Below are 14684 nucleotides of genomic sequence, written 5' to 3'. Positions count from 1 at the left end.
AAACTAGAATTCAGGTCTTGAATCTGAGTTTAGTTCTACTAATATTTTTCAAATTCTAAAAGACTTATAATTTGGGCTGGAGACATGGCTCATGGTTAAGAGCACTGACTGCTCTTCCAGAAGTCCTGAGCTTAATTCCCAGCAACCACAGAGTGGCTCACAATCATCTCTAATGGGATATGTTGCTCTCTTCTTGTGTATCTGAAAACAGCTGCAGTGTATGCCTGTGTATAAAATAAATAATTCTTTGAAAAAAAATGAAAAAGTCTTACAATTTTGTGGCACCTTTTTAAACCTCAAGAGACAAATTCACTACATCTCAAGATATAAATGCATATATTCCACAAATATTATGGATGCTTATTTAATGAACAAGTGAGAGAATTTGATGTGTGTCTCCTGCTTTGTTATCTGAGCACAGTCTGCATGATTCTCATGTCTTTTGTGAAATTTAAAAGAAAAATCTAACTGCCGTTGATCTCTCTCTCTCTCTCTCTCTCTCTCTCTCTCTCTCTCTCCCCCTTTAGGTCACCAGTCATTCATGGCTCCCTCCTGCAGTGTGCTGCACTGCCCTGCTGCTTGTACCTGTAGCAACAACATTGTAGACTGCCGAGGGAAAGGTCTCACTGAGATCCCCACAAATCTGCCTGAGACCATCACAGAAATGTATGTGCCCTGGATTTTCTAATTCTCCTCCCACCTCCCTACTAATCCAACCCACGATATTCTCTCAGGAAATGTGAGCTGATAAAAGGCAACTCTGTTTAGTGGCCTTAGGCAAATGATTTTTCTGAAGAGTGTAAATATGGAGCCTTACTGTCTTCAGCTAAGTACTTAGCTGAAGTTGTTATGTGTTATCACAAGTAGAATGAAAAGAATACATTTTAGGACAGTTGTTTAAAAGGCATTTTGGCTGTTTTGGTGACAGTGTATGTATCATGTCCTGACTTTCTATTCTATGGTTTTTCTGATGTTCGTGATCTACTACAGCAATGGAATATAGGGGTGGTGAACAGTAGTAAATACGGCACCACTAGCAGGTGCACTGCCTTCTCAAAAGCCAAGGTTTAAATTGAAGTGTCATGATCATGCTTTAATGGATAGAGCATGTGATGTATATAGAATTGCTAGTCTGTAGCAAGTATCAAGTCTATTATTTAGCTAGAAAACTTTTTAAGATATGTGAACCAGTTACTACTTCTATCAAAAGCCAAACTCTCTAGACTGTTGAATACCTTCATGTCATAGGATTGAAAGTTAATGTCCTTGTGAAATCTAAGTCATGTGGATAAAAGATCTTCATGTAAGATGCAATTCAGAATGCATTATAGGAAGCATTAAGGAAGTATTAATGAAGAAGGTATCTCTAACTATATAGACCATAATGTTACCATTTTATAAGCCAATTCTAAATAGTAACACCATTGTCACCTTTACAGTTTTTATCTAAATAGGAACAATTTCCCAAAAAAGCAAAAAATAAAGCTATTGTTTTCAAAGACTGCCTTTATTCTACATATTTAATTGCTGTAATAAATTAACTGCTTCAATTTCCTTTATATGAGAATAATATTAGTTCACAAAGACTGCATTCACGACTTTCAGGTATAGGATGCCTAGTCAGGTATAGAGACTTTGGAGTATTGGACTAAGAGACATGATCTTAATAGTTTCCAGAATCCACTGATATTTAACACAAGCACCAAGACAATACATAGTGCATGCACATAATAGTATATTATTCAAATGTTTAGTTGGTGGAATATTATCTTACCAATTTCAAAGTATTTTGGTTTTGGTTTTTGTCTAAGTTGACTCTTAACAAGAATAATAAGATGTGGTTTTGAAAGTGTCAGGTCAGATTTTGTAAGAAAGAAACATCAAGAGTGAGTGACAGAGGTGACAGTGAGTGGGAAGCTTTAGAAATTGTAGAGTTGGACTTCAAGATAATATTTTCATTTTGAGGCATTAAAAAATAGTGGTCTAAGAAATCTTTATCTGTCATTGAAGCTAGGTATTATTGAAGTTCTTTGAGCTTAATTAGAACATAGTAGATAGTCTGAAAAAGATTATGAAAAGAAACCACAATAATCATTTAATCACTTCTAAAGTTTGTTATTACAGAAATAGGAAGAGAAACTTAATGCAGAAACAGTAGCATTGAATCAATAACCCTTACTCCCTAAAAGATTGTATCAATGTAACATAATTTTATTGACATATATTCCTTGGGTTTCATAAAGACAATATCTTTTGAATATATCATGATATCATATACTGTGATCATATTCACGCTAGTTTAGTTCCTTGTTGTGTGTGTGTGTGTGTGTGTGTGTGTGTGTGTGTATGTGTGTGGTGTATGCATATATCATGTTTCTATAAGGAATTTTAACATCCACAGATGAGAGAAAGCATAAAACTGGCAATATTTGTACATCTATGTCTGGCTTATTGATTTTATGTGATATTTCCAGTTACATTTATTTTCCAGAAAATGACGTTATGTCTCTCTCATTTAGAGATGAATAAAATTCCCCTGTGTTTTTACATGCGGACCACATTTTCTTTTATTTATTCATTTGCTGACAGACACCTTGGCTCATTGCATATTGTAGCTACTAAGACCAGTGCTGCAATAAATTGATCAGAATGTACCTTTTTTTTACTGACATCAATTCATGGTTTTTAAATAAAAAAATAATATATTGACCTATTCAGACCCAAACTTATATTAAGTATATAAAAACACCTTAAGTTTTTCAGAGACTTGTCATTTTCATTAAAGACTAGTGGTTTTGTATAGTGTTTTATTACTTACAAAATGAGGAATCAAATATCCATTGTTATGAGTTGGACACATACAGCTGACAGCATTTCAGAGGGCAGAGACGAGTAGCCAAGATAAAGTGAGTGGATAGGTAGAACTGGTGTATGTTGAATAGCATCTCAGGTTTACGGGAAATTTACACACTCTTGAGTTCCTGATCCAATTCCTTCCCTCCTATGGCATCATTCTTTTGAGAATTGAGGAGTGTTGTCAATTTGGAAATGAAATATGTACAGCTATATACACATGATAGCACAAACATGGAATCCAAAGGACAAACATAGCACCTGAGCTGGAATTGGATCGGGAAGTAGTAAATGGAAAGGGGAAACCTGAGTTAATAAAACATTGTGAACATGGACGACAAAGATGTGCAGATTATGTAGGCATGGTGCTTGGATGGCGCATCATAGCATAAAGAATGAAAGAAAAGATCATTAAAAAATGGGTCATCAAAACTTCATAGAGTGTCTCAATACTATAAAAATCTTGGACTTTAGTGGAATGCATCTGGACACAGGTGTCTTTAATTGAATCTTCTGAAATCTTTACAGTCTTAGGTCCATATCCCAATGGACTTTACAAGGCAGAAGATTCCCCTGTAATCTATTACATATATCTTTGGGGATGTTAGAAGAACAGAAAATATAGACTAGTAACGAGAAGTGGTCATGGAAACAGACAGAGTCAATAGAGATTCTTTATTAGTAGGGATTTGTATTGGTAAGGATTTGCTAGAGAAGGCAGCAACAATTATGCCATTTTCATGAATAGGCTATAGAGAAACTTTTATTCCTGTAAAAGGATGTGACTTGATCAGTTATGATTACAAAAGACAATTATCAGTGTTAAAAATGGGACTATTCAGAATTAGAAAGGAACAGTAAAATGAGTCTGTCTGAGGAAGAATACACACATATATGTATATATGTGTATATGTATATATGTATATATATGTATACATACATATGTACATGTATGTATACATGATTTTAAAAAATATTTTAAAAACCAGAAATCTGCAATAATTATTAAATTAGAATGAAACAATATTCTTGAGAAAAAATAAAGTTGAATAAAATATGTGTAAAAAAAGAACAAGAATTAAAGAAGGAATATTTCACATAAGATGAATACAGTCATATCTGCTCATAGCAAAAAGGGACAAACAGCTGCCCTAGAAGAGGACACTAGAAGCAAAAATATATCAAATGTAATATAGTTGTGTGAGACACTTTAAGTGGTTTATTCTATGTGATCCTTTTTATTTTTCATTTTAGCACTGTGTCGCTCCCTTGCATGCTCTATAGAGTTCACATAATGGTGGAGTTTAGTAGCATGGAAGTTATACTAAATAATACATCCCATTGGGCTTGCTATATTGAAGACATGGTTTTTCATATCACGGTACAATAAGTTAAATTTATAAGTAAGAATAAAGGCATTTGTCAGGGTCTAGGTGAATTTTATTTCTCTGATTATTGCATTGTTATTCAGTGGGAACAGAACACTTTCAGAGGTACAATGTAGTAGCTTAGGGACTCATTTTTATCTTTTGAAAATAAAAAAAATATTAAGTGATAAAATATAGAAATACTGCCAAACAAAGCATTGTTATTAATTTTTAGTGATTACTGAAAATTTTAAAAAAATCTCTCATCAAATATTTCAAATCTAGGTTTATTGTGAATTATATGTGCAATACCTTTATTTCTAACTGAGATATTTCAATAATGTAATACATGTCTATTATAATCTGCTCATAATTGTAATAAACAGAGTATCTATGCTCTCTGTAAAAGTGACAAACCTCCCTTTAATCTAGGTAACTACGTAATTTCTTTGTACTGCCTTTTTTCCAAATACAAATTCATGCTTTGATATTTTACACAATATTTATTTGTGGAGATGTAAAAGAAGATACCCTTATTAAGCCAAAGTAGCAAATCATTTGGAGAAGAAAAAAATAGTAATAGATTAACATCTATTTAAACTCTTCAGTGCAGAATGCTTGTAGACACAATATATAATTTGTTTTCTTCATTTATTTAATTTTTATTAAATTAAGTATAAGAGGAACAATACTTTGGGAAATGTACAGATAAACCTCCAGGTCTGGGGATCTATCTAAGTAAACCTGATCACACCATGATTTTACCATGGCAAATGATCTGTTTCCATTTGTGGGCAGGGAATATGTTTTGACTATCCCTATCGATCAAATTTTAGTTCATGAGTTTATTTTACTTTCTTGTTAGTAGATCATTGTTTGAGGTCCAAAAGCCATGTTTTAATCACATTCACCTCCCTATTCACAGTTCCTCTAAGATCCTCGCAGCACTTGGCACCCACCAGCCTTATGTCTTTATTTTTTTAAAACCATCAAGACCAATCAGTCCTATACAAATGTTCTTGGACCTGCAGTCTTCTACTGGACAATGGTCAACTTATTAGGGGCTACAGACTTACAGAAAACAGTCTCTTCCCTTCTCAGCAGCTAAGAGCTTCCTTTCACTCTGGCATTAAGACGAACACTAGCAAATGTAACCCTGTGAAACTAACATATCTGTATACAGTAGAAAACATCATCCTTTAAGTGAAAAGGAAGAATGATAAAAATCTTTGTCATCTATGTATATTTCTATTTTTAAGTGTCTTTTTCTAAGTATGGGTTATATGAAGACAAGAACAAGTTTTATTCAGACCACCAAAGAGCAGACAGAAACAAATCTAATACCATACTAAAGTACTTGATAAGTAGTTCATAAATAGCTATAGAAGGTGAATCTGTAAACAATTCAGAAATCAATAAAGCACTAATTACTGAGGTATCTATGAGAGAATATTTTTTTACCATTATTAATAAATAGAACTCTTAGGTGGAGTCAGACTTTCCTTATTTGACAAGATTTCCTATAGGCACAAAATACATAAAATAATAAATAAATAAATAAATAAATAAATATAATTTTACAAAGAGTTTAATAACATAAGCTAAAATACACTAGACAGCTGAAAGAATTCACCTGTGAAATTTCATTTTTACATGTTCTGCTTTGAAGTCATATCTGTTATAGCTCCTTTTCTTGCATTTTTTTGATGGAAAACCCAACATGTTGTAATTACTCTTCTTGAGAGATGGGTGAATTCACCACCTTAAAGATGATGCATGGACACTTTTCTTTGAAGTCATATTTCTTCTCTAATGCAGGGCATAGACATTTAATCTCTTGGACTGTTAATTTAATTTTGTGAGATTTAAAAAAATAACTTAACAATGAGAAAAATAAAGAATCTTACAAGAAAAATTTAACCATGAAACAGCTCACATAGATGTAATTTTAAACTTAAGTGTAAAGCTCACTGTCTCTCCTTATAGAGCTCTGAGAAAGATAAAGCACAGGTTTGGCTTGTTAAAATATTATCGAAAGGTGGACAGTCAGGAAGAGAAAGTGGCTAATATTGAGAAAAATAGCAATAGAGGTAATAAAAATTTCCAGATAAAGAGCTCATAGAAAGCAGGGAACAAGAGATTTTTTACATAAGGAAAAATATAGAAATGAAGCCTCTCTCATGTTAGTTTGTGTCCATAACCTCTGTTAACATCATTTTTTCTGTTCAATTTTGTTTGCCTTATACCATATTTTATTTTAGACAAGGCTCACTCTCTTGTTCAGGATGGCCCCAAACATTTACTGCTCTTGCCTCAGACTTCTGAACAACTGGGATATGTGTGTGTGTGTGTTATATATGACAGAGAGAAAGAGTGTGTGTGTGTGTGTGTGTGTGTGTGTGTGTGTGTGTGTGTGTGTCGTGTGTCTTGTCTCATACAATACACCTGAACCAGTTTCCCTTTCCTCCACTCCTAGCTCCCCAGAAGCTGGCCACTGCCCTATATCCAATACCCCTCCATTTACCTTTCAGAGAAAATGAGTTCTCCAAAAGATGAAGGCCAAACAGGACAAAACAAGATACAATAAGGCAAGGCAAAAACTCTCTTACTGAGGGTGAACAAGGCAAACCAATAGGAAGAAAAGTCTCAAGATCAGGCTGAGATAAAACCACTTCCGTTGTTAGGGCAACAAACATGTCAAGCTAACAGGCATAGCATATACACAGAGGACCTGGTGCAGAACCATGCAGGCCATGTGTTTGGCGCGCCACTCTCTGTGAGCCCATATGAACCCTGCTTAGTCGATTTGGTGGGCCGAATTCTCCTTTTGCCCTCCATCTCCTCTGACTCTTGCAATCTTTCTTCCCTGTCTTCTGTCAGGTTCTCGATCTTGGGAGGGTCCCAGTAGAGACTTTCAATTTAATCTCTCTCCATAAAATGTATGTTGGTGGGACTTTGCATGAAGGCTCACTATTAAAACATGGACAAGGCAGCAATCTCTGAGTATAGCAGAATATCATTAGGAACCCTTTCATTTATGTTTGCTTGTTGGTTGGTTGGTTGGTTGGTTTTGACAGTCATGTTTGGTTCTACTCTAAGTATCCAAAGTATCCAAATCTGGTTTCTGGCCATTCACATAGTGTTTGGTATGGGCTCACTCTTGTTAAGTGGGCCTCAAGTTAAAAGAGACATTGGCTGGCCACACCCACCAGTTCTATGCCAGCATTAACCCAGCACATCTTACAGGCAGGACTAATTGTCAAAAGTTTTTGTGGCTGGGTTGGTATCTTAGTTTCTCTTTGCATAGCCTGCAGAGCATCTTCTCATGCTAAAGAGACTAGAAGGTAGGGTGAAAGTTCCTAAACAGCCCCAGTTCTACTTGTCTGTGTTCAAGAGCTGAGTAGACTTAGTCCTCAGCAATATGGCCCTACCATACATTTGTAAAGAGTGACTTTCTGTCTTAGCACCAGTCTGGTTTGTTTAGGGATCTCCAGAGGAGTTCCTCAGCCAACAACTCAGATGAATATAATACCAGCTCCAACCCTGGAAGCCTTTTCTGGCTACAAAAGATGGTCAGTTCAGATGTTCCGTTCTCCATTAGTAGGAGTACTCACTGGGACCATGCTCATAGATTCCATTTCCTAATCTAGCCTTTCAATGCCCCTCAGTTCTAGCAGTCTCTCCTCTCACTCGCTCCCACCATCCTCCCAACTTCTGCCTAATGCCACTTGTTCCTTTCCTTCTGCAGTTCACCCAAAGAATCTATTCTACTTCCTCTTTCTCAGAGAGACCCATTCTCACCCACTCCCTAAGTTTACTTAACCTCTCTGGTCCTACGGATTGGACCTTGGTTTTCATTTATTTAAAAGCTAATAACCACTTATAAATGAATACAAACCATATGTATCTTTTTGGATCTGGGTTACTTCACTCCAGGTTATTTTCTCTAGTTCTATCCATTTGTTTGCAAATTTCATGATATCAGTTTTTTTAACAGCTGAGTGATACTCCATTGTGTAAATATACCACATTTTCTTTTCCATTACTCAGGTGAGGGGCATCTAGATTGTGTCCAGTTTATGGCTATTATTAATAAAGTGCAATGAACATAGATGAACAAGTGATCTTGTAAGATGGTATGCCAGGATTGATATAAATGGGTCTCAAAATAGGCCAATTCACAAATTTCGGAGGAACCACCATATTGATTGTCATAGTGGCTATATAAGTTTGCACTCCCAGTGGAGGAGTTCCACATCTTCACCAGTGTGTGTTATCACTCTGACAGGCATAAACTGTCGTCTGTGGCTTGGTCTCCTTTGTTCCATATTCTCCTATCACCTGAACTTTATGTGTAGTAGCACCAAATGGTTTATTATAATCAGTTTATTATAACAAAATAGTTTATTATAACTCATGGCAAGCTATCCTATTAGCAAGCCTGACAATAAAAGTCAACTCTCTCTACCTTGTCATTACTGTCTCAATATTAGCCTAGTGAGGATAGGAAGAGGAACCACATTGGAGCCACCAACCCTACGTGGGGAATCAGGGTTTGGGTACGCAATGTGGAAAGCTTTCTAGATACCATTTTTATACAAAAGGAAAATGACAATATAGAGCAGTTAAGAGAGGCTTATAGTGCAGAAAGACAATTTTAGGAGTAAGATGAAGTCCACAGTAAAAGAAAGCCTGTTGCTAGTATGGAGTCTTCTTGGAACTCAGTCGCTTTCTGTTTGCCTGTTGCAAATTTTATTCTCAAGGAAGGTCAGAGCCTCAGGCAAGTCGATGCAGAATCCTATTTCTGGAAGAGGAATTATTAATATCTAATTTATTCTTTGTGTAACCCAACTATGAAATAGCTTCTTAGATAGTATTTTGAGGTATCCTACTTTTCTTTTCAGTGTGAAAGGCTCCTGTGGAATATAAGTTCACTCTCTTCAGTTCTGTTACATATCTTGATGTCCTGTCTAGTGTTTTTAAACCATTCTACAGATGCTCTAGAGAATTATGGTCACTATGCTGCTCTATTTAGTCCAGAAAAAGAGAAAATACTCACTTGATAATTGTTTCAGTTCATTGTACTTCTCCTGAGATCTTTGCACGCATGAAGAAATGAAAGGAGACATACTATGGAATGTGAATTCCTCTCTAAAATCTGTATTTACATGCTGAGACAATTTGAAATTTCTTACTTCTCCATTTCTGTTCAGAATCTTCTCTATCGGGTGGTTTGGCTTGTCCTTTTCAATGCTGTTTCTATATTTGCATTGTCCAATATTTTGATTTATTCAGTTGCATTCAATAGTACTCATTCAATGTTGAGACAAGCTACTTAAAAATCCTTTTAATATTTTACATGCAGCATTACAAAATTAAGATTTGTTCAACTTGTGTGTCATTTATCCTGCAGTAAATGAACTTTTTTGAAGTTACAAAGTGAGCATTGTAGCTTATGCCTATAATCTTAGCACTTGGCAGTCTGAGAAAGGAGCTGTCCCATGAGTTTGAGGCCAGCTTGAACTCCGGTAGGTTAAGGCCCAGATTTAGCTAGACTAAGACTCTCTCAACATAAATAAATAGGTTAAAAAAAGAAATATTCAAGAAAGCCACAATAAAGTAGTTCTAGTATGTACTTAATAATATCTCAATTTAGTATGTACTTAATACTATCTCAATAGCTTATATTGAGGATTATATTCCCTGTTCAATTAGTTTAATTTATTCTAATTATGACATTTAAATATATTATAAAAATAAATAAAATATGCAATGTTAAATTTCTCATGAAATATACAGAAGAATTTATTTTTATGTTTTGGACAGTATGGAGACAATAGCTAATGAAGACAAATTGTGATACATTTAATGTAATTTGTCATGACGTGAATGAATACCATACAATTTCACTTGATTTTAATTTAAAAAAAATATTTCCTTTTATTTGTGTCTATTTCTGTATCTTTCTGAGTGTATACTACACGAACATAGGCTACCACAGAGTAGAGCAAAAGCTTTATGTATTTACAGGCGGTTGTGAGCTGCCTGAGGTGAGCATCAAGAACCAAACTCTGGTGCCCTGAGATCTACTAAGTGAGCTCCAAGTCCATTTTCCCTTAATTTTAAATAACTTGGTAATTTGAAAGAGAATTTAATTTCACCACGGTGTCATTTTGCTGTGCTTGAAAAAAATATTATACTTCATAATATTAACAAACCACTTCTTAGAAACTAGAGACTTAGTAGGCATTTAAATATATTTATTATTTTGTATCTATACTCAGGATCAACTAACCTATATCATGTCTTGGCTCTAAGTTTTATAGTATAATTTTATGTTCTTTGAGCGAGCCAATACAGAAGCAGCACTAATGTCTCTGATATGTAATTATAACACTTTTAAAAGTCATCTTGCATGACAGTTAATACAACAATATTAGTAATTACAAAAGAATCTGATACATAGTTCTTTAAGCAGGAAGGTTTGTGTAATATTTCTTTATACATTAAAAAGATTATATTAAAATATGAGATAAGCAAAAGAGGCCTTAGAGAAATAAGCCCAGAAATGGATATGATAACAAAGAGCAAAAACAAAAACAAAAACAAAAAACAGGTTTTTAACAGATTCCCTTTAAAAAGCCCCAAAAGTCTCTGAAAAGAACTAAAATAGAAGAAAGATGTGCATGAACTAGTGTCTTCCTACATATGGTGTACTCGGTGAGTATATGGTGTCCTCTGTATAGACATTAAAGTTGAAGAGACACACTGACTGCCCTCATGAAGCTTAAAGTACAGAGTGAATCCTTATGCAGAGCAATAGAAAGTCTCACGTGAGTCATAAATCCACCCCCAAACTATGGGAGCAGAGCACCTAATTCTGCCAGAGAGAATCATGTCAATATCAAGTTGAAAATGTACTTTTCTGTAGAGAAAATATGGATTTTTTTATAGAAAGACAAAATCCATAACTTATGTATTTTGCAAGGAACTGAAAGTTTGCATTTACCAAAAAGAAAAAAAAATACAAACAGAAGCTAAAGTTTAAGGAATAGCTGGATCATAATAGCATCACATTGGAGAACTGTTTAGGCACAGGAATAGCAAAATAGATTTGCTTGTTATAAAAATACACTAATGTTCAAGGAATAAAGAAAGGAACTGGTAGTCACCTTTGAAACAGACCTTAAAGAATGAAAAAGGCAAGCCTGGATATGAGTACTGATGGGAAGTTATCCCAATGGGTCATTCTAGCACTAATGTGATTGATTTCCTTAATCTGTTAACACCCCAAAATTATGTAGTAGAATCTGACATAAAAATTAGAATATCTGAGACAGGAAGTATTATTCATTCTTAGATAGAGCGAGGCTGATACTTTAAAAACAATTACATTATGAGTTTATAGTTAGTTAGCTGCAGGCATAAACGTTAGGAATTTAGACAGTCCAAATTCTAATAGTGATCTCAGTATAACTGGACTTCATAAAAGCCAAATGGTACTTCAAGAAGATCTCATTGCATACATAGAGGACAGCAGAAGCCACAATTTACATGTTAAGTAACATTGTGGAGTAAATGGTGAGGAAAATCACTTAAGTAATTATTTACAGATGTAAATAATTAGTCAATCTGAGATATAATCCAAGTCTTGATTGAAGGCAATTATCCACAAATCTCCAGTTATTATTTCAAAACAAAACAACAGACTGTTTCTTTTTTTTGTATTCATGAGATTGTAGATTGATGGATGTATGGTAGGAAGGTAGATAGATAGGTAGATAGATAGATAGATAGATAGATAGATAGATAGATAGATAGATGATAGACGATTGATAGAGATAAAAAATTAGATATAGATGGAAACTTAATTTTAATGATTTTGTGACTCTCAATTTGTCTATCTAAATACAACCTTATTGGTTGACAGAGTCTCATGTCCTCATAATTCAATGCTGCTTAACTGTATATTGCATGATATTTTGCATTTGGTTATGTGTCTACATGAATAAATGCAAACAACTTTTAATATTCATTCAGGAGTATTTTCATATAGACACAGATACATATGTTCATGTTCACATATGTTTTGGTTTAGGTCAAGAGACCAAATATATGAGTAATTTCCCTATTATGGAAACACAGTTGAATATTCACCTGGGAAGTATACTAAAATGCTATCAGAAAAACTAAAATAAAATGAGATTAATGAAATAGATAATTCTCAGAAACAGCCCATCTCAAGACAGAAGTGACTGAAAATCAATTAGTATGGGCACAGCCCTAAGGTAAATGTGATAGCTAATTCAAGATACAGACTTTGAGAGGCCAGCATTAACTCAACTGTGGAGACATTTATTAAACTAGCAAAGTTCCAGCAATAAAGCTTATGAAAAAGAAAAAATACCTTAGTCTATATTCTTGGTCGATTTTAGGAAGTATGCATAGTGGAAGTCAAAAGTGTAAACTCGGAGCTAAAATTTAAATGTAGCATTCCAGAAGTATAAAGTACTTACTTTAAAATTACCACGTAATAGACAAGAAACCACCCAGTGTAAAGAGAACCTAGGTCTGCCCTCAGATGCTAGTGTTTACTGTGTGGAGACCTCCTTGCTTGCACCGAGCAATTTAACTTTCTGAACACAGAGAGTCATTGAGCCTTCCCTCCCTTCACCCATTAAATCCATGGAACATTCTCTGGCAGCTGTTTTTGCCATTTATGTTAAAAGCAGATGGAGAAAATGCAAAGATGTCAGTTTTATCGGCATGTATAATCAGCATCTGGGCTGTATATTACAGGCACAGTCAATCCAAATTGATATCTTACTTAGTATCCTAATAACCTTTCTTAGTTTCTTACAACTAGCTTGTTTATGAATCTTTGTGTGAGTTGTATGCTTGTGTTTATTATAGTTACAGAAATATCTGAATAACTATTTTGCTAATTGATTTCTAACCATTGTTTACTGACACATATTAATTTCACTCTAGAGATCCTCCCAGGTAAAAGATTTATTGTTTTAGATAATTCATGTCTATGATCAGGACACCTGCAGATATTTGTGTAATATGTCATATTTTTATTCATCTAACTCTGTACAAGAAAACACTATATATTTTCTTTATTTATACTGTTGTTCTTAGCAAGGTACTGTGGTGAGTTCTCTTTCATTACTTTTCAAAACTTGAAGTTAAAGCGCAGAAGGAAGATGGCCTCTTTAAGACCCCTAAACCTAAAGATGTTGCATTCAAATTTAATCCACGTTGTTTAAGTGTAAGATTCATGCTTTCAGCCAACAAAAGACAAGTATTTTAAAAAGACTTGTACTTATGTATATCATGCCATATAAAGGTCTTCTTAATATTTACGTGTGTGTGCTATTTTGTGTTGTTTTTAGAGATAATTCAACTTGGAGAAAACATTGAGAGAAAGAAGTAAATGTTAAAGTAGACTGGTTTGTTCAGTGTCTCATAAATGTGTGCATAACTAATTTGGCAATTTCTTTATCAGTCAATCATGTTATGTTTTGTAAAATGGATGTGTAATATCTGCCCCATCATAATCACTGTAGAGTGTTTTAAGTCACATAGCAGCAGGACATCACGTGACACCATGGTACTTGTATGTTCACTGATTAGCCTTCTCACAAGTCCTATGTCCTATGGTCTCCAGCTTTGCAGCACAGACTTCTTGTTTGTTTTGTCTCGCAAAGAGCCTCAAGTCCCCATGACCGGTTGTTGTTAAGAAGCACAGAACGGCTGAGATTTATAGCATAAAACAGAAAGAGTAAAAATGCAGGGATAGGTCAAGTAAGGGGAGAAAGGTCTTTATTGGTTACATCTCCTGTGAGGATTTGGGACTCGTTTCCATTCAATACAGTTTAATATCTTATCTCTTCTCACTAAACTCAATAACTAAAGTATCCTTCTATTTTTAGGGATATGGTGATAGCAATATCGCGAATTAGATATATTATGTAGAATAATACAGTATAATTAATAAATATATAAAATAAAAACTTATTTGTATATTGGTATATAATCTAATTATAAAATATTATAGATTTGGTCACATAAATCCTGTGGATTAAATTGGTCCTGGTATAGTTTACATGAAAGGACGCATCCTTGCATTATTAAGGCATACAATTTTTCCATTTTTCCACTAGTCACTTAGTTAAATCTGTTTTTATTTTCTTAAAAAAAAAACGAAATATATTCTCTCAAGGATTGACATTTGGAAGACTCTTAATTATGGTGTGTTTTATCCTAATCATGCAAATATGTCTTATCCATTACACTATCTGTTTCCATAATCTTGAAATGGTTTTAATTAGATTCTTCATGGAACAGTGGACTGAAATGTGCATGCTTTGAAACTCAGCAGATTCTATGCTAATATAATAAGCAGAGAGCAGAAGCTAACGGAACTAAGAGATGTAAATATAGTTTGCCATTTTTTTT

At 34.2% G+C, this 14684-nt stretch overlaps 1 protein-coding gene across 1 annotated transcript in view; it reads left to right on the top strand.

The window, feature by feature from the left end:
• Slit2 (slit guidance ligand 2) overlaps positions 1-14684 on the top strand; it is a 323981-nt gene that overhangs the window by 209463 nt on the left and 99834 nt on the right. The window contains exon 9 of the mRNA XM_052199289.1: positions 528-666. Within this exon, the coding sequence (XP_052055249.1) occupies positions 528-666 (139 nt within the window). The remainder of the gene's footprint in view (positions 1-527; positions 667-14684) is intronic.

Source organism: Apodemus sylvaticus, chromosome 11 (genome assembly GCF_947179515.1).
Source record: "Apodemus sylvaticus chromosome 11, mApoSyl1.1, whole genome shotgun sequence".
NCBI classification, from domain to species: Eukaryota; Metazoa; Chordata; class Mammalia; order Rodentia; family Muridae; genus Apodemus; species Apodemus sylvaticus.
This window is presented reverse-complemented; position numbering and strand designations above follow the sequence as displayed.